Below are 21,200 nucleotides of genomic sequence, written 5' to 3'. Positions count from 1 at the left end.
GGCGGAGGCTGATGTCAGTAGAGCAATGAACAGTGTCAGTAGGGCCATGGATGGTGTTCATAGTTTTTTTTATTTATCTTATTTTTTACAATATTTTTTTTTTTCCTGGGGGTTGGCAGGGAAAAATTTACGGTCTATTCGTCACCTGCCCGTTATTGATGGGTAGATTATGATCAATGGGTTTTTGAGCCAAGGGAGTGCCCAGGCACACCCGACGAACCCTGTGTTCCTTTAAAGAAACCCTATGGTTCTTTTATAGAAAGCTCAACACAATTAAAACAATATTTTTTTTTACATTTTTACACTTGTTTTTCAGCAAAATGAATGACCTCAACCAGACGGTAGTTGCCGAATTCGTGCTGATCGGCTTTCAGAGCCTTCACAAGCTCAGAATCGTTCTTTTCACCAGTTTACTCTTAATTTACATTGTCATTTTCAATGGAAATGTTTTCATCTTTAGTTTGGTGCCGGCGGTTAGTCACCTCCACACGCCCATGTATTTCTTTCTAAGCAACCTCTCTTTATCGGATGTGCTAATAACTTCCGACCTTGTACCCAACATGCTCCGAATACTGTGGACGACGCGGGGAAATATCGCCGTCTCCAGCTGTATCCTTCAGTTCTACGTATTTGGTTCTCTGACCGCGTTGCAGTGCTTGCTTCTGACCGCCATGTCTTACGACCGTTATCTCGCTATTTGCCAACCTTTAAGATATCCTTCCATCATGACCTCTGAACTTTGCCGAAACCTCATCATTTTCTCCTGGATAGTCGGTTTTACTCCCACATTCCCAGTGGCGACTTGCCTATCCAAGCTCCGCTTCTGCCACCTGAACGCCATTGACCACTTCTTCTGCGATCTGGCTCCCTTCCTGGACTTGGCCTGCTCAGACGTTTCTACGGTCAAACTGTTGGCCTTCTCCTTCTCGTTCCTCGTCACCTTCTTCCCGTTTCTCTTCATCGTGGTGTCCTACACTTCTATCATTCGAAGCATCCTCGGGATAAAGTCGGAGAACGGTAGGCAGAAGGCCTTCTCAACCTGTAGCTCCCACCTGGCCGTGGTGTCCTTGTACTACGGAACTCTCTTCATTCTGTACGGTGTCCCCTCGAAGAAACGGTCTCTAAATGTTAACAAGATTTTATCTCTCTTATACACCGTTGTGACGCCAGTCCTGAATCCAGTGATCTATTCCCTTAAGAACCAGGAGATTGGCAGAGCGGTTGCAAAAGTTCTAAGAAGAAGAAGAAGAACACCCAAGTGACCTATGACCCCTCCGATCAATTAGCCTTCAACCAAATGGTGTTCAGTCCAAATAAAAACAGATACAATAAAAACATCATTTAATTGAATTTTATATTGATTAAAATATATTATTTAATTTTTTTAAATGCAGTTTGCCTTTTGTCTTTAACCACTTCCTTACTGGGTACATAGGGCCAGATTCACGTAGAATCGCGGCGATAAGTTACACCGCCGCAATTTTTCATCGCAAGTGCCTGATTCACCAAGCACTTGCGATGAAAACCCTACGCCCGCGGCCTCCGGCGCAAGGCGGGCCAATTCAAATGGGCGTGTGCCATTTAAATTAGGCGCGCTCCCGCGCCGGACCTACTGCGCATGCTCCGTTTCCTAACTCCCGCCGTGCTTTGCGCGCCGTGACGTCATTATTTTGAACGGCGACGCGCGTAGCGTACTTCCGTATTCCCGGACGGCTTACGCAAACGACGTTGATTTTTAAATTTCGACGCGGGAACGACGGCCATACTTTAGACAGCAATACACTTGCTGACTAAAGTTAAGGCACCAAAAAAAAAGTGTAACTATGCGACGGGAAAATATACTAGCGGCGACGTAGCGAACGCAAAAAACCGTCGTGGATCGGCCGTAACTCCTAATTTGCATACCCGACGCTGGTTTACGACGCGAACTCCCCCCAGCGGCGGCCGCGGTACTACATCCTAAGATCCGACAGTGTAAAACAATTACACCTGTTGGATCTTATATCAATGCGTAACTGATTCTATGAATCAGCCGCATAGATAGAAACAGAGATACGACGGAGTATCAGGAGAAACGCCGTCGTATCTCATTTGTGAATCTGGCCCTTAAACCCCCCTTTCAGCACTGACGCAATTTGAATGACAATTGGGCAGTCATGCAACACTGTACCCAAATTTTTATAATTTTTTTCCACAAATAGAGCTTTCTTTCAGTGGTATTTGATTACCGTATTTATCGGGGTATACCGCGCGCCGGCGTATAGCGCGCACCCCAAACTTAGCAAGGTATTTTTAGGGGAAAAAAAACTTGAATTTTTTTCCTGCGTCCATCGGCGGCCTTGTCCGGCATCCGTCTGTGGCCTTGCGCGGGGTCCGTCCAGCCTTGTGGGTGTCCGTCTGCGGCTTCCTTGCGCGGGGTCCGTCCAGCCTTGTGGGTGTCCGTCTGCGGCTTCCTTGCGCGGGGTCCGTCCAGCCTTGTGGGTGTCCGTCTGCGGCTTTGGAGGTGTCCGTCTGCGGCTTCCTTGCGGGGTCCGTCCAGTCCATCCGCAGCTTGCCCGGGGTTGCAGTGGTTTGTTTTTGGACTTGGCGCCGAGAGGAGCCGGATTTCCTGTGTGTTCGGCTCCTCTCGCGTGGCTGCGGGCGGAGTACAGAGTACACTCGGCTTGGTCTATTTCGGCGGCGCCCGGGAACAGCAGTATCGGCGTATATCGTGCACCCATGATTTTCCCCTGATTTTAAGGGGGAAAAAGTGCGCGGTATACGCCGATAAATACGGTACCTCTGCAGTTTTAATTTTTTGTTAAAAAAAGACAGATTTAAAAAATACAAAACCGTTTTATATTTTACTAGCTGAATACCCGGCCTTCCTATCTTAACCTTTTGGGGAGGAAAATCATAGTAATATAAATATACCCATCTTTTATATAAGGGTGTAGGTAAGGGTTAATGTAACTGTCATATATTTTTATTTGGCATATAAGTAATATGTATAGCAGGTATTATTGAAATATCTCCAGGCGTACAGAAGTTATGTGGGAACATACATTTCCCATTGATTTGCATGGGACTTTAAACAAAAACCCCGACCCTCACAAATGGGGGCAGTTAAGGGATAAATTAACTATCCTATAGTTTAAGTGGACATATAAGTAACATGTGACCAAGTGTTATGGAAATATCTACAGCCGTTTGGAAGTTATGAAGTAACATGTATTTCCCATAGAGTTGAATGGGACTTTAAAGGAAAACCCCGACCATGGCAAATAGGGGTGGGTAAGGGTTAAACCACCTATCCTATGTTTGTTGCTGACATATAAGTAACATGTGTGCCAAGTTTCATGTTAATATCTTTAGCCGTTTGGACGTGATGCTGGAACATACATACATACATACATACATACATACATACATACATACACACACACACGTTGAGTTTTATATATATACAGGCATACCCCACTTTTAAGTACACAACGGGACCAGAGCATGTATGTAAAACGAAAATGTACTTAAAGTGAAACAATACCCTTTTTCACTTCTAGGGTGTAGTGGGGGGTCAGGGGCTGTATTTGGGGTGTCAAGAGCTGTAGTTGAGGTCTCAGGGGCTGTAGTGGGGGTGTCAGGGGCACACTGGAACAGGGCGGGCTATACTCTCGGAGCTTCAACTCCTTCGAACGCGGGTGCAAAATGTCTGTACAGTGCTTGTAAGGCACTTTACATACACTCGGGGGTATGTCCTTACTCGCGAGTGTATGTAAAGTGAGTGTACTTAAAGCGGGGTATGCCTGTAGATTATAAAAATTTGCAAACGGGTAATTTTTCTCCTTCATTGATGTACACTGATGAGGCTGCACTGATGGGCACTGATAGGCGGCACTGATGGGCACCGATGGGCTGAACTGATAGGCGGCACTGGTGGGCACCAATGGGCTGCACTGATGGGCAGCACTGGTGGGCACCAATGGGCTGCACTGATGGGCACTGATAGGCGGCACTGATAGGCGACACTGGGAGGCGGCATTGGTGGGCACTGAGAGGTGACACTGAAAGGTGGCACTGAAGGACATTGATAGGTGGCACTGGTAGGCACTAATAGTTGGCACAGATGGTTGGCAATGATGGGCACTGATCAGCACTGGTAGGTGAGACTGACAGGCAGCACTGCTAGGTGGCACTAACTGGCACCACTGGCGGGCATTGATAGGTGGCACTCGTGGGCATTCATAGGTGGCACTTTATTGCACTGGTGGTCACTGGCAGGGGGCACTAGCAGGCGGTACTGGTGGGCACTAATGAGGCTGATGTGCCTCTTCCACTGGGTACCGATGTCCCTTACACAAGAGCTGGTGATCGGCTTTTTGCTGTCAGCGTGAGGAGAAAGAAAACACGATTACGAGCTTTGTTTACATCACGTAATCAGCTGTCATTGGCTGACAGCTGATCATGTGGTAAGGGGCCTGGACCGGCCCCTTACACGGATCCGTGATCACCCGAGTCTCAGTGATCACAACAGGGGGTGGGGCGCACGGGGCATGTGCAAAGGGGAGGACTTCTATTGGCTGCCTCCTGACAATTGAGGTCCGCGCTGTAGCCGTCATTTGACTATAGCGCTGACGCCTAGTGGTTAAAGCGGGAGTTCACCCGAAAAACAATTTTTAACATTAGATTGAGGCTCATTTTGTGAAGGGGAATCGGGTGTTTTTTTTTTTAATCAAAGCTGTACTTACCGTTTTAGAGATCGATCTTCTCCGCCGCTTCCGGGTATGGTCTTCGGGACTGGCCATTCCTATTTGATTGACAGGCTTCCGACGGTCGCATACATCGCGTCACGAGTAGCCGAAAGAAGCCGAACGTCGGTGCGGCTCTATACGGCGCCTGCGCACCGACGTTCGGCTACTTTCGGAAAATCGTGACGCGATGTATGCGACCGTCGGAAGCTTGTCCATCAAATAGGAACGCCCAGTCCCGCAGCCCATACCCGGAAGCGGCGGAGAAGATCTATCTCTAAAACGGTAAGTACTGCTTCAATTTTAAAAAACCACCCGATTGTGCTTCACAAAATGAGCCTCAATCTAATGTTAAAAATTGAGTTTTTGGGTGAACCTCCACTTTAATTTAGCTTCCTGTATTGCAAGACCCCAAATGGGAAATCGAGGAGCAGTACACCGAGTCTATCAGGCTTTACTTCATTGCAGTGATGTAAGCACACTTAAAGCAATGATTTATCAAGTCCATTCAGGAGAGTGGGGAAAGGTCCTTGACCACGTTGTACTGTGTTGGAGATCAGGCGCCTGGCTGGGGAACGTGGGGGGGGACACGCACTTCCGGCATCTCTAGCACTGAAGTTGCTAAGGGGCGTCTTATATATATTGCTGGGGGGTCAGTTGTTGCTTGGAGGGATCTGGAGAGAGGTCTATTGTTGCATGCTGCTGGAGGATCTGTTGTTGCTCCTGGAGTGGATCTATGGTTGCTGAGATGGTATTTTGTAACAGGAGCCCATTGTTGCTGGCAGGGTATCATTTTGTGTGACTGATCTATTGTTGCAGGGGGATCTATTGTTGTTGGGTGGATCTGTTGTTTCTGGAGTGGGGTCTTTTGTTGCTAGGTGGATTAATTGTTGCTGGGGGGATCTATTGTTGATGGGGTGTGGTCTGTTGTTGCTGGGGTGGGGTCTATTGTCCCTGGGTGGATCTGTTATTGCTTGGGATGTTTTAGTGTGGCTGAGATGGGATCTATTGTTGCTGGGGTGGTGTCTATTATTGCTGCCTGCTGGGGGATCTACGTTACTGCTTCTTTTGTTATCATTAACAAATTGCATACAAATTACTGAACACCACACAGTAATACTTGGTTCTGTATTCTTTAAAATGGGTGGTACTGGGAGGTGGGTAGGAGGTGGAACCAAGGGATGGTACTCGGAGGTGGGTAGGGGGCGGAGACAAGGGGTGGTACTTGGAGGTGGGCAGAAGGTGGAACCAAGGTATGGTACTCAGAGGTGGGTAGGGAGTGGAACCAAGGGATGGTACTCAGAGATGGGTAGGGGGTGGAACCAAGGGATGGTACTCGGAGGTGGGTAGGGGGTGGAACCAAGGGATGGTACTCGGAGGTGGTAGGGGGTGGAACAAAGGAATGGTACTCAGAGGTGTGTAACCAAGGGATGGTACTCGGAGGTGGGTAGGGGGTGGAACCAAGGGATGGTACTCGTAGGTGGGTAGGGGGTGGAACCAAGAGATGGTACTCGTAGGTGGGTAGGGGGTGGAATCAAGGGATGGTACTCGGAGGTGGGTAGGGGGTGGAACCAAGGGATGGTACTCGGAGGTGGGTAGGGGGTGGAACCAAGGGATGGTACTCGGAGGTGGGTAGGGGGTGGAACCAAGGGATGGTACTCGGAGGTGTGTAGGGGGTGGAACCAAGGGATGATACTCGGAGGTGGGTAGGGGGTGGAACCAAGGGATGGTACTCGGAGGTGGGTAGGGGGTGGAACCTAGGGATGGTACTCGGAGGTGTGTAGGGGGTGGAACCAAGGGATGATACTCGGAGGTGGGTAGGGGGAGGAACCGAGGCATAGTACTCGGAGGTGGGTAGGGGGTGGAACCTAGGGATGGTACTCGGAGGTGGGTAGGGGGTGGAACAAAGGGATGGTACTCGGAGGTGTGTAGGGGGTGGAACCAAGGGATGGTACTAGGAGCTGGGTAGGGGGGCAGATTTCCTCCGGCCCTGATGAGATCTACCTGGAGGAAATCAAAGATCCCCTCATCTAGGTCCCAGCTATGCTAAGCTGGGGGGCTTATTTCTAAGCTAAAGAAGGGGAGTTGCACCTGCTATCCGGTCTGGAGAGTCCACTAATGAAATGTCTGCCTGACACTGGAAGGAGGAATTCAAATTCTCAAGGACTTGTGAGTACAGACCTGAGTGTGGGATCTGGGTGACTGTTGCTGCCTGCGGTCTGGCTCTCTTCCTGGACTTGTCTTGCTCAGATGTTTCCATAATAAAAATTGTTGGTGTTTTCTTTAAACATCCTGGTCTCCTTCTTCTCGTTTCTTATCATCATGGTGTCTTACACTTCCATAATTCACACTATCCTCAAAATAAAGTCAGAGGAAGGCAGACAGAAGGCCTTCTCAACTTGCAGCTCCCATTTGACTATGACCCCTTTTTGGAAAGTAGACAGTCCAAGGTATTTAGTAAGAGGCATGGAGAGTTTTTTGACATTTTTATTTTTTTTGTCAAAGTTTTTGAAAAATTAAGAAATTCCAGTTCCCAACCAAACAATAGCCAAAAGACGTCCACAGCGCGGTAGACCAGTTCTGGGAGGACGTCCAAGGATGTCCACCCCCCCCCCTGCACAATTCATCGGGCATGTACCTGGCACGCTCTGTGGACGCTGTATCCTTCCAACACAGCTGATCGTAAATTTGAGAATTCATAAATTCATAATTCGTAAATTTGAACATTCGTAATTCGTAAATTAAAAAATTCTGAATTTGTAAATTTGAAAATTCGGAATTCATAAATTTGAAAATTCGTAAATTCTAAAACTCAAATTCGTAAATTTGAAAATTCGTAATTCGTAAATTTATAAATTCGAAAATTGAAAATTCGGAATTCAGAAATTCTAAAATTCGTAAATTTGAACATTTGGAATTCGTAAATTTGAAAATTCTGAAATTCTAAAATTCTAAAACTCAAAAATTTGAAAATTTGGAATTCGTAAATCCGTAAATACGTAAATTCTGAATTCGTAAATTTGAACATTCGTAAATTTGAAAATTCTAATAGGTGGATTCAGAGACAGCGCCGCAACTTTAAGGCGGCGTAGCGTATCGTATTTACGCTACGCCGCCTTAAGTCAGAGAGGCAAGTACTGTATTCACAAAGTACTTGCCTCCTAACTTACGGCGGCGTAGCCTAAATGGAGTCGGCGTAAGCGCGCCTAATTCAAATTAGGCTGAGGGGGGCGTGTTTTATGTTAATGGGGGGTGACCCGACGTGATTGACGTTTTTTACGAACGGCGCATGCGCCGTCCGTGTACATATCCCAGTGTGCATTGCTCCAAAGTACGCCGCAAGGACGTATTGGTTTCGACGTGAACGTAAATTACGTCCAGCCCTATTCACGGACGACTAACGCAAACGACGTAAAATTTTAAAATTTCGACGCGGGAACCACGGCCATACTTAACATTGACTAGTCCAGCTATTTGATGGAATAACTTTATGCCTGAAAACGCCTTACGTAAACGGCGTATCTTTATTGCGACGGGCGCACGTACGTTCGTGAATAGGCGTATCTAGTCATTTACATATTCTACGCCGAACTCAACAGAAGCGCCACCTAGCGGCCAGCCTAAATATTGCACCCTAAGATACGACGGAGCAGGCTGACGTATCTTAGCTATGTTTAAGTGTATCTCAGTTTGAGAATACACTTAAACTTACGACGGCGCAGATTCAGAGTTACGTCGGCGTATCTACTGATACGCCGGCGTAACTCTCTCTGAATCTGGCCACATATTTGTAAATTTGTAAATTTGAAAATTCTGAATTCGTACATTCGTAAATTGGAAATTCGGAAATTCGAAAATACAGAAATTCGAAAATCCGAAAATAAAGGAAAATTAGAAAGAACGGAAATCTAAAAATTCGATATAATAACTAACTAATCATAACTAACTATTAAATTATAGGTTTTGGAATTTCCTCTCAAATTTGTCTGTTAGTTAACGTAACGAATACAAATTTATCTGAAGTTTATCCAAAATAAAGAATGGACCGAAACAAAATAATAATTTTTGGATTTTCGTTCTAATTTTTGGATATCCAAATCTCCGAATTTACGAATCTCCAAATTTACGAATTCTAAATTTCTGAAATTTAGAATTTTCGGATTTCGGAAATTTTGACATCTTCTGAGATTCGATTTTCCGAATTTCAAATTTCTGAAGTTACAAATTTTAGAAAATTTGGAAAAATTAAAAAAATTAGGATATTAATTATAAAAATTCGAAATTTGGAATTAACAAATTTGTCTAAATTTGTTGAAAAACGTATTTTGAACTAAAGGAATTGCACATGTCAAGCCAGTAATGCCCTTTTCCTGAACAAATCTTGCAACGTCATCCATGATCGCAGATTTCATCATCACCCGAGATCTGGTGGTGATCCCCCCCTCCCCGGGGTCTCTACTTCTTTGGGTGATCTCTCGGAGTCAGGATCCTTCTGGATGTCACAGCCGTGTCTCGCTCAGCCCATACGCTGCTGTCATAGAGAACTCTTCTTTTTCCCAGTAGACGACTTCTCTGCGACGGGCACTGGGTCGGTTTTGTTTTACTTTTACTGATGTCTTATTTTCTTTTATCGCTGGAAGAGATAATATATTACGGTCTTATTTGGGCAGCCTACGTCCATACATGTCACAAGAAGCATTGTCAAACATAATGAAAAAGTATTCATACCCCTTGAAATTTCCCAAATTTTCTCATGTTACAACCAAAGACGTAAAGATATTTTATTGGGATTTTATGTGATAGACCAACACATGGTGTCACATAATTGTGAAGTGGAAGGAAAATGAAAAATGGTTTGCAATTTTTTTACAAATAAATATATGAAAAGTGTTGGGGGGGGGGGGGGCATTTGTATGGCGCCCCCCTTTACTCCGATACCCCCAACTAATATATGTAGAGGAACCAATTGCCTTCAAAAGTCACCTAATTAGTAAATAGAGTCCACCTGTGTGTAATTTAATCTCAGTATAAATGTAGCTGTTCTGTGAAGCCCTCAGAGGTTTGTTAGAGAATCTTAGTGAACATCATGAAGACCAAGGAACACACCAGACAGGTCAGGGATAAAGTTGTGGAGATGTATAAAGCAGGGTTAGGTTATAAAAAAAATCTCCCAAGCTTTGAACATCTCACGGAGCTTCTGTTCAATCCATCATCCGGAAATGGAAAGAGTATGGCACGACTGCAAACCTACCAAGACATGGCCGTCCACCTAAACTGACCGGGCCGGGCGAGGAGAACATTCATCAGAGAAGCAGCCAAGAGGTTCATGGTAACTCTGGAGGAGCTGCAGAGATCCACAGCTCAGGGGGGGGGGGGGGGGAATCTGTCCACAGGACAACTATTAGTAGTCTCTCCACAGATCTGCCCTTTATGGAAGAGTGACAAGAAGAAAGACATTGGAGAGAGAAATACATAAGAAGTCCTGTTTGCGGTTTGTGAGAAGCCATGTGGGGGAGGGGACACAGCAAACATGTGGAAGAAGGTGCTCTGGTCACATGACACCAAGATTTCACATTTAAACACTATTAGGTAGATTCAGGTACAATCGTGTAAAGTTACGGCGGCGTAGCTTAGCCTGTTTAGGCTACGCCGCCGTAAATTAGCGAGGCTAGTAATGATTCTCAATATACTTGCCTGCTAATCTATGGTGGCGTAGCCTTAAAGCGGGCGGGCGTAAGGGCGCCAAATTCAAATGACTTGGAGGGGGGCGTGTTTCATGGTAATGAGGCTTGACCTCACGTTTTTGACGTTTTTTCTCACTGCGCATGCGCCGGGCGCCTACACTTCCCAGTGCGCATTGCGGCTAAGTACGCCGTACGGGCCTATTGATTTAGACGTGGACGTAAGCAACGTAAATCCCGATTCACTGACGACTTACGCAAACGACGTAAAAATTTCAAATTTTGCGGTGGGAACGGCGGCCATACTTGTCATTACTACCTACTGCCTACTGATAAGCCGGCCTAACTCTTTGTGAATCTACCTATATGTGTGGCGGAAAACTAACACTGCACATCACCCTGAACACACCATCCCCACTGTGAAACATGGTGGTGGCAGCATCATGTGGTGGGGATGCTTTTCTTCAGCAGGGACAGGGAAGCTGGTCAGAGTTGATGGGAAGATGGATGGAGACAAATACAGGGCTATCTTAGAAGAAAACCCTTTAAGAGTCTGCAAAAGACTTGAGACTGGGGGGGGGGGGGTTCACCTTCCATCAGGACAACGACCCTAAACATACAGCCAGAGCTACAATGGAATGGTTTAGATCAAAGCATATTCATGTGTTAGAATGGCCCAGTCACAGTCCAGACCTAAATCCCATTGAGAATCTGTGGCAAGACTTGAAAATTGATTGTAACATGACAAAATGTGGAAAATTTCAAGGGGTATGAATACTTTTTTTTTCAAGGCACTGTATATACCGTAACCACTAACAATGAACTTCACTTTTTGGTCCCTTTTGACCTTTTATAGATACCATTGAAAACGTTCTTTAACATTTATCACTTTTGGAGAGTGTCATTTACCACACACCCCTCTCACCCCAACTAATGACATCAGAGCCCCTCCCAGCCAGTGTTATTAGTACAGTGACAGTGTACAGTATTATCACTGATCACCGTTCTAGTGTCACTATGACATCAGAGCCCCTCCCAGCCAGTGTTATTAGTACAGTGACAGTGTACAGTATTATCACTGATCACCATTCTAGTGTCACTATGACATCAGAGCCCCTCCCAGCCAGTGTTATTAGTACAGTGACAGTGTACAGTATTATCACTGATCACCATTCTAGTGTCACTATGACATCAGAGCCCCTCCCAGCCAGTGTTATTAGTACAGTGACAGTGTACAGTATTATCACTGATCACCATTCTAGTGTCACTATGACATCAGAGCCCCTCCCAGCCAGTGTTATTAGTACAGTGACAGTGTACAGTATTATCACTGATCACCATTCTAGTGTCACTATGACATCAGAGCCCCTCCCAGCCAGTGTTATTAGTGTTGGCTGGTGCAGATGATGCAAAGAATAATCAGACATATATGGATGGCTGCAGTTTACTTGGATTCATTTGTATTGAAGAGACATACAGCAGAGAGCATGGTGCTCATGTTAGCACACAAGATATAGAAAAACAACAACCATAGATAACAGGAAAAATGCAGTAACAGATAGTTAACACATAGAACATTATGATAGAGTATCTGTGTATAGTGACATCTAGTGGTCATACTCCAAATACACAGGGAAATAAACCAAGCAATGTATAACATAGCATGAAACAATGTTCAGTCTCCAACACCCCTTCTCATTGTGAAGTGCTTAATTAGACAAACCGATTCTTCTTGTTAGATCCATATGTCTCTTTGCAGGCAAAGGCTTAGTAAGGATGTCTGCTAACATTTCCTCAGTGGGACAGTATTGTAGATCCATCTGTCCTTGCTCTTGTAAGTCTCTTAAGAAGTGATATCTCACGTCTATGTGTTTGGTTCTCGGGTTTATCCGCTCTGTCTGTGCGAGTGCTATACATCCTTGATTGTCCTCATAGATTGGCGTGGACTCTTTCTGGTTCTGATCTAGATCTTCCAGTAATTGTCTCAACCAGATTACCTCTTGCCCTGCTTGTGATGCGGCCACGTATTCTGCTTCGGTGGAGGACAGTGTCACTGTGGACTGTTTTCTGGTGGTCCAGCTGATCAGGCCGTCTTTAAATAGAAACAGGTGTCCACTGGTGGATTTCCGATCACTGGGGTCACCTGCCCAGTCTGCATCCACATATCCAGTCAGACCACTCTTCCCTGTTGATGAAAGTTTCAGTTTAAAGTCTATTGTTCCCTTCAAATAGCGTATGATCCTTTTTGCTGCGTTCCAGTCCATCTGGGTTGGCTGGGATACTTTTCTGCATAAGAATCCCACTGCTGTAGCTATGTCAGGCCTTGCCACTGTAGCAATGTATAGTAACTTCCCCATTGCCCTTCTGAATTGTGAGTCATTTTGCAAGGGGTTAATTGAGTTGTTTAATTCTTTAAGATAATTTGTCTCCATAGGCGAGTTGACTGGTTTGGCATCATTGAGCCCATAAGTTTCAATTACTTCCTGTATTTTGTGACTCTGGTTAATAAGAAAACTACCATCTTCTTCTCTTTCTATCTGCATTCCTAGGAAGTGTTTGACATCACCTAGATCTTTTGTTTCAAAGTCCATGTTTAAGACCTCCAGCAGTCTGGAACAATCCCCTTCTTGCTCATAACATACTAACAGATCATCTACATAAATGAGTACAAAGATCCACCTACCATTTAGTTTCTTGGTGTATAGGCAGGGATCGGCCTTGCTCCTCTGAAAGGAATCTCTCAAAAGCGCCTCATTAATCTTCATGTTCCATGCTCTGGCTGCTTGCTTGAGCCCGTAGATCCCCTTCTTAAGTTTACACACCTGTTCTGGCTTTTGTGGGTCTACAAAGCCCTCTGGTTGCTCCATGTAGATGTCTTCTGTTAAGTCACTGTGTAGGAAAGCGGTTTTTACATCAAAGTGCTTTACTAGCATTTGTTTTGTAGTTGCAACTGTGAGTAGAGCTCTGATTGTGGTATGTTTGACGACTGGGGCAAATGTCTCATCGTAGTCTTCTCCATATTTTTGGGAGTATCCTTTGGCTACGAGTCTCGCTTTATATCTCTCAACTGTGCCATCAGTGTTGTACTTGACCTTGAAAGTCCATTTACACCCAATTGCCCTCTTTTTGGCCGGCAGTTGCGTTAGTACCCAAGCCTGCGTGTCCTGTAGTGAGATGATTTCTTCCTCAGCTGCCTTTATCCATCTCTTGGCTTCCCTCTCTGGGAGTTGTGTTATGTCTTTCCAACAAGTGGGTTCTCTTACGCAGGATGTTTCTACTTTGTACGAGAGTCTGTTGGGGGGTTTACCTCTGTTTTCCCTCATTGAGCGTCTTGGTTCAGCGTCATTAGCTGGTTCAGTTTGTTCCGGTCTTTTCTGTGACACAGTATCACTTTCGGGGGTTCGTTCCATAGGAAAGAAAACCTGATCAGCGTTATTTGGTTCTTCTGCTCTTGGCATGGCTGGCTCCGTTACTTCATTTCTCGGGTCCTCGATAAATGTTACGCTGCTGCTGATTGTCACTTTATCGGTCTTCGGGTCTATGATTCTGTATCCTTTGGTGTTGTCGGCATAACCAACAAAGACACCTTCAATTGCTCGATTCTGGAGCTTGCTGCGCTTTTCTCCCGGAATGTAAGCAAAAGCTTTGCTTCCAAATACCTTGAGGTGTCCTATGCTTGGTTTTCGACTGTGCCATAGCTCGTATGGAGTTTTGGTTGTTGCCTTGGAGTGTAATCTGTTTTGTAAGTAGGTGGCCGTTTGTGCTGCTTCTCCCCAATATTTTTCAGGGAGTCCAGAATCAGTCAACATGCATCTGATCATTTCAGTCAGGGATCTGTTTTTCCTCTCTGCTACCCCGTTCTGCTCTGGAGTATATGGGACAGTCTTTTGATGTTCTATTCCTAGTTCCCTGAGTGTATTCTCAACTTGAAACCCGGTGTACTCCCCACCATTATCACTTCTGAGTACTAATGGTTTTCTGTGAAATTTATTGCTTACTTTGGTAACATAGTCCTTCAGCTTGTCGAATACTTCTGACTTATTCTTCATTAGGTATGTCACTGTAAACCTTGAGTAGTCGTCTATAAAAGTTAATATGTATTTATTTCCTCCTGGGGTGGTTGTTCTCATAGGCCCGCATACATCTGTGTGTATTAGGTCGATCGATCTTGTTGCTCTGCTTTCACTTGCCTTTGGTGGGGTTACTCTGGTGGCTTTGGCCTTGATGCAGCATTCACACCTTAGCGTGTTTGGGCAGCCTGTTAACTTGAAGCCTTTCGTTAAATCCCGTCTGGCCAGCTCCTGTATGCTGTCAGGGTGCCTGTGGCCCAGACGTCTGTGCCATAAATGAATACAGTTCTTGTGTTTATGTGTGCAGAGCTTTGTTTCTTGCTCAACAACATCAAGTTCATAAAGGTGCTTGCCCGCTTTAGCTGTTGCTATCACTCTTTCCCCATCTTGGATAGTGCATTGGTCACCTTTAAACGTTGTGGTTAGTCCTTTGCTTGCCAGTCGCCTGACTGATATAAGGCCGCCATTGAGTCCGGGAACATACAATACATCCGTCATTGGTATTTTTAACACTTGTCCATCCTCATTTTTACAAGTGACTATTCCATGTCCTGTTCCTTCAGCAGTTGTGCAACTCCCGTCTGCAAGATATATGGCTTCTTTCTTGTCTGGATTGAGCTCTACAAAGAATTCTCTGTCGTTAGTCATGTGACTTGTTGCTCCAGAATCTATATACCATTTATGGTTGGTGACGGCATCTGTCACTTTAAAAGTTCCGTGCCACGCTGCTTGGTCGTTGTTTTTCATCATGGTTATGAGTGCCTGATTGGGATCTTTTTCCCTCTGCTCATTCCTCCACAATGGACAGTCGCGCTTGAAATGCCCAGCCCTGTTACACCGGAAACATCGTTTGGCCTTCCAGTTTGGCATCTTAGTGTCTGTTGCTTTAAGTGCTGCTCCTGTATCGCTCTCTTGCCTGTGAGAAGTTTGCTCCTTTCTGCGCTTGTATTCATCTGAAAGTCGAGATTTCACTAACTGTAATGTGAGTTCTGCTTCAGATCTTGTCTCTAATGCATTAATCAGAGGGTTGTATGACTCTGGCAGGCTGCATAAAAGTATTGCTGTCACATGGTTATCTTTGATCTCCTCTCCGAGGTCCCTGAGTTGTGCAACAATCTCCAGCACGCTTCTTATATGTTCTTGCATATCCCCTTCTGGAGTCAGTTTGGACTGGTACAGCTTCCTTAGTAAATATAACTTGTTGTTTAAGCTAGAGCTCTCATGTAATCTACGGAGTGCATTCCACATACCTTTGGCAGTATCTTCCCCTTTTATGTGGATAAGCTGTTCATCTTCTACCAGTAGGGCTATTGTGGCTCTTGCCTGTCTGTTTTTCTTATCCCACTCCTGGTTGTCTACATCCGGCCTGTCTGTGGTGAGGACATCCCATGTGTCATCTTTGCTCAGCAACATCTCCATCTTGAACTTCCACATCTGGTAGTTGTCACTATTTAGCTTAGTGATCCCCAGTTTAAGATCCCCGCTGCTAGCCATGATTAATGTACCTTGCTCGTATTCCAAGCGCCTGGATACCTCAGAGCAGATTTCCTCCGCAGCTTGATCAAAGATGGTGTGCAGGTGAAGACTAGGCCTCTGTTCCAGCTGTCTGATGATTCACGTTGTCTGGGCCCATAACCTTTGTTGGCTGGTGCAGATGATGCAAAGAATAATCAGACATATATGGATGGCTGCAGTTTACTTGGATTCATTTGTATTGAAGAGACATACAGCAGAGAGCATGGTGCTCATGTTAGCACACAAGATATAGAAAAACAACAACCATAGATAACAGGAAAAATGCAGTAACAGATAGTTAACACATAGAACATTATGATAGAGTATCTGTGTATAGTGACATCTAGTGGTCATACTCCAAATACACAGGGAAATAAACCAAGCAATGTATAACATAGCATGAAACAATGTTCAGTCTCCAACAATTAGTACAGTGACAGTGTACAGTATTATCACTGATCACCATTCTAGTGTCACTATGACATCAGAGCCCCTCCCAGCCAGTGTTATTAGTACAGTGACAGTGTACAGTATTATCACTGATCACCGTTCTAGTGTCACTATGACATCAGAGCCCCTCCCAGCCAGTGTTATTAGTACAGTGACAGTGTACAGTATTATCACTGATCACCGTTCTAGTGTCACTATGACATCAGAGCCCCTCCCAGCCACTGTTCTACTGTCACTATGACATCAGAGCCCCTCCCAGCCAGTGTTATTAGTACAGTGACAGTGTACAGTATTATCACTGATCACTGTTCTAATGTCACTATGACATCAGAGCCCCTCCCAGCCAGTGTCATTAGTACTGTCACAGTGTTCAGTATTATCACTGTTCTATTGTCACTATGACATCATAGCCCCTCCCAGCCAGTGTTATTAGTACAGTGACAGTGTACAGTATTATCATTGATCACTGTTCTAGTGTCACTATGACATCAGAGCCCCTCCCAGCCAGTGTCTGTTAGCATCACATTGTCCGCCACACTAGTATATGTTTTCTCTTTCAGAAAGTGGATAAGGGTGGGGGTGGCCATGACGAAATCCATAGGGGTATGCAGGCAGATTGTTGTATGTATGTGCAGCTTCTTTGTTTTAAAAAAATATATATATACCTATTTTGGAGTCAAGTGTCCTGCCAAAAATCAGAATGGTTCCAGACATCAAAGCCGCCATGGATAATATAATTAGGAGTATGGCCCACCAGCGTGTCTGTGAAAAGAATTACATGTCAAGGGTTTGTTTTCTGATTTGTGTACAGATATCAGCAAACCTGTCCAGTCCACCATACAAGGCAAAAACAACAGGTTCTCTTTAACCCAACCAACCAACCCTCCAACACCACCACCACCACCACCAGCAGCATTATTCTTCTGCACATATTCACCCCCCCCCCCCCCTCCACTCCATTCAGCCCCAGAATCCGAAGGAATTAGCTGGTACTTATGAGTATGGAGGAACCATGTGACTTAATCCATGTGGCAGCATTGGACCAATCAGCGATCTCACACGGGTCATCTAAACCCCTGTGTAAGCTTTTTTTTTTACCTTATCCCTCACTGCCCAGCAGAAGGCGCTCTCTTCTTTCTTTCCTTCCCTCTGGGTTGTAGACGCGCGCCCTTGGCTTCCTTACTCACAATGCAGGACTGCTGGTCCTGCACTGTACATGGTGATGTCAGAGTGTGAACAATGGAGTATCAGAATTTTCGGATTTCCGAAATTTCTCATTTCCGAAACGTCTCATTTCCGAAACGTCTCATTTCCGAAACGTCTCATTTCCGAAACGTCTCATTTCCGAAACCTTCTCATTTCTGAAACCTTCTCATTTCTGAAACCTTTCATTTCCGAAACGTCTCATTTCCGAAACCTTCTCATTTCCGAATGTCTCATTTCCGAAACGTCTCATTTCCGAAACCTTCTCATTTCCGAAACCTTCTCATTTCTGAAACCTTCTCATTTCCGAAACCTTCTCATTTCTGAAACCTTTCATTTCCGAAACGTCTCATTTCCGAAACCTTCTCATTTCCGAATGTCTCATTTCCGAAACGTCTCATTTCCGAAACCTTCTCATTTCCGAAACCTTCTCATTTCTGAAACCTTCTCATTTCCGAAACCTTCTCATTTCTGAAACCTTTCATTTCCGAAACGTCTCATTTCCGAAACCTTCTCATTTCCGAATGTCTCATTTCCGAAACGTCTCATTTCTGAAACTTCTCATTTCTGAAACTGCTCATTTCCGAAGAGAAGCTGCTATTGGGGGGGGGGGGGGGGGGGTTCACAGAAAGGAGGAGCCTGGGGGGAGCGAGGGATAAGGTGGGTAACACTGCTTTTTTAATGGTGCCCCAGGCAAAAACTGAGCATTTAATCCTTGCAGTGCAGGGGACACCCCAATGCAAAGGGTGAGATGAATAAGGGGTACCACAGGCAAGGCCGTCTTTAACACAGGGCAAAAGGGGAAGCTGCCCTAGGCCCATTCGTTGTTGTGGGGCCCAAAGCAGATGCCCCTTGAGCCCGCACAATAGTTGGTAAGTGGATTCGGGGGGGGGAAGGGCAAGAAAATGTTTGTCAAGGGTCCAATCATTATTAAAGATGTCCTGTACGGGGCCCGGGTCAGCAGGGAGGCCCAGATAGCAGGAGGAATCAAATGAGGGCAGGGTTGGACATCAGCGCCATACAGGATTCCCCTGTATGGTTCTCTCTACTGCAGCTTAAATCCGGCTTCTTCTCCTCTACCCACGCCGGCTTTCAGCTGCTGCAGAGAGAACCATGCAGGGGATCAGTTCCAGTAATTACCCCCCCTCCCCCGCCACACACACATATCACCCTCCCTGTGCAACATATGTTCCCCCCTGCTGCCTAGGCCTCCTGTGTTCCTCCTTACCCCCACAGTGCTCTCTCTCCTACCGGCAATGGGATCATTTAGGATGGAGAGTGGGGGAAGGTTACGGTAAATATGTCATAATTACCATCCCCTTCTGTCCGGAATGAACACAATGAGTGATCGGTACCAATCATTCACTGTATTCATTCATAACTGAAGCATAGTAAACTGTGTTTATTTAGGGGGTGGGGGGGTCAGGTTGGCTGTATCCCCATGGTTTCTAATAGCAGCCCTGCCCCCCACCCCAACAGTTAAAGATTACCTTTTAAATGCTTTTGGACCTTTTTTAGTGCCACACGGCAGCACTTACTTCTTCTCACCTAGGTAAGAATGACCAAGCGTTCCCTGCTGTCTCCTAGCATGTCCATGTAACACACACCAGGAGGCAGTTTTGCCAACATACAGTGGAATCTCGGATTGCAAGTAACGCAGTTAATGAGCGTTTCGCAATACGAGCGCAGTCTTTTTAAAAATCGGAAATTGGTTTGCGAGTGTTGTCTCACAAAACGAGCAGGATTCAGGCCAAAGCGGCCAAAGCAGTACCGTGTTTGGCCTTAGGTGGGGGGGGGGGCGATCGCAGCCGTTTTACACCGTTCAGAAATGCACGGAACATACACAGCTCGGCTGACTTTGGCAAGCTTCGGGAACAGAGTCTGAGGCAGCCGAGGTGTCCTCGGACCTTTACGGCCGTTTCCGCGACTCTCCGGCGCCCCCTCCCACCTCTGGCCACATGTGGTATTGCATGCCATTGAAGTCAATGTGGAACAAATTATTTTCATTTCCGTTGACTTTAATGAGGAAACTCGCTTTGACATGCAAGTATTTTGGATTACGAGAATTCTCCTGGAACGGATAATACTCGCAATCTGAGGTTCCACTGTACAGTACTCAGGATTCTGCACATGCAAAGATGCGGTAAAGGACTTTGGGACCCGGGAGAGTCATTCAGGGCATCTAAGGAGACTTCCAGCACAGACGTTAGAGGTGTGAAGGCCCCAGACAGGGCCACTGATAAGCCAGTACAACTGGTCCTGTTGTACTGGGCCCGGTCAGCAGGGGGCCCCGGGCAACCTGAACAGATAACTAATGTAGAAAAAATAAATAAATAATCCTCCAGCCATGACCGAACATCAACACCCGCCCCCCCCTTTACTTTTTAAGTTTTCTTTTTCTGACATCTATCTGCAGACTATCAATTGGCACTGTTTGTGGGTAGCACATGCATTGTGGCCCATAACGCATGTGCTGCCTGCAAAGACAGTGCCACCCATGCCCCCAATGCCATAATGTGCTGCAGACAGTGCCACCCATGCTGCCAATGCCATAATGTGCTGCAGACAGTGCTACCCATGCCGCCAATGCCATAATGTGCTGCACAGTGCCGCCCATGCCGCCAATGTCATAATGTGCTGCAGACAGTGCCACCCATGCCGCCAATGCCATAATGTGCTGCACAGTGCCGCCCATGCCATAATGTGCTGCACAGTGCCACCCATGCCGCCAATGTCATAATGTGCTGCAGACAGTGCCACCCATGCCGCCAATGCCATAATGTGCTGCACAGTGCCGCCCATGCCGCCAATGTCATAATGTGCTGCAGACAGTGCCACCCATGCCGCCAATGCCATAATGTGCTGCAGACAGTGCCACCCATGCTACCAATGGCATTATGCCATTAGTGGCATGGGTGGCACTGTCTGCAACACAATATGGCATTGGCGGCATGGCATGGGTGGCACTGTCTGCAGTACATTATGCGATTGGAGACATGGGTGCCACTGTCTCTCCAGCACAATATGGCATTGGCGGCATGGGTGGCACTGTCTGCATGTAGCACATGCGTTATGGCCCATAACGCATGTCCTGCCTGCAAAAGACAGTGCCACCCATGCCGCCAATGCCATAATGTGCTGGAGAGACAGTGCCACCCATGCCATGAAAAATAAATACCACTTGTAGACAAACCTGCACTTTGTTTCAAGGGCGGGGTCTGGGGAGGGGCCATGGGTGGGGTTGAAGGGGCCCCCGTCAGGTAGGCTGTATGGTGCCCCGTGATTTCTGGCCCCAAATACCACATGCAAGAGAAACCTCCCTTCCCCCCCATGTGCGCAGACATGCCTCAGGGCCCTGCCAGGTCCTAAAGAACGGGCAAAGATCTTCTGCACATCCAAGATGGCGGCATGGGAGAGGAGAGACGGGACCACTACATTGGGGGGGCTACATTTCCCGCCGTACGACTATATACATCCTGCCTTTGAAGAGGAATAACTTTGTTATGGTAGCAGCTAGCTACCATAAGCCCGGTATCCTCTTCAAGGGCCGGCGG

The 21,200-nt window shown here is 46.1% G+C and overlaps 2 protein-coding genes across 2 annotated transcripts in view; one reads left to right on the top strand and one right to left on the bottom strand.

Annotated features, from left to right (window-relative positions):
• Positions 1-320: 320 nt before the first annotated feature.
• On the top strand, positions 321-1,280 carry LOC120924779 (olfactory receptor 1009-like). The gene has a single exon (XM_040335797.1). It carries the CDS (start codon positions 321-323, stop codon positions 1,260-1,262), a length of 942 nt encoding a protein of 313 aa, XP_040191731.1. The 3' UTR covers positions 1,263-1,280.
• Positions 1,281-8,730: 7,450 nt separating this feature from the next.
• LOC120924706 (disintegrin and metalloproteinase domain-containing protein 10-like) overlaps positions 8,731-21,200 on the bottom strand; it is a 54,865-nt gene continuing 42,395 nt past the window's right edge. Inside the window, exons 15-16 of the mRNA XM_040335723.1 lie at positions 17,109-17,205; positions 8,731-9,360 (exon numbers count right to left, since the gene is read on the bottom strand). Coding sequence (XP_040191657.1) covers positions 9,227-9,360; positions 17,109-17,205 — 231 coding nt within the window. The 3' untranslated portion in view covers positions 8,731-9,226. The remainder of the gene's footprint in view (positions 9,361-17,108; positions 17,206-21,200) is intronic.

This window comes from Rana temporaria, chromosome 1, assembly GCF_905171775.1.
Source record: "Rana temporaria chromosome 1, aRanTem1.1, whole genome shotgun sequence".
NCBI lineage: Eukaryota > Metazoa > Chordata > Amphibia > Anura > Ranidae > Rana > Rana temporaria.
The sequence above is the reverse complement of the archived record's forward strand: the minus strand, read 5'-3'. Positions and strand labels throughout refer to the sequence as shown.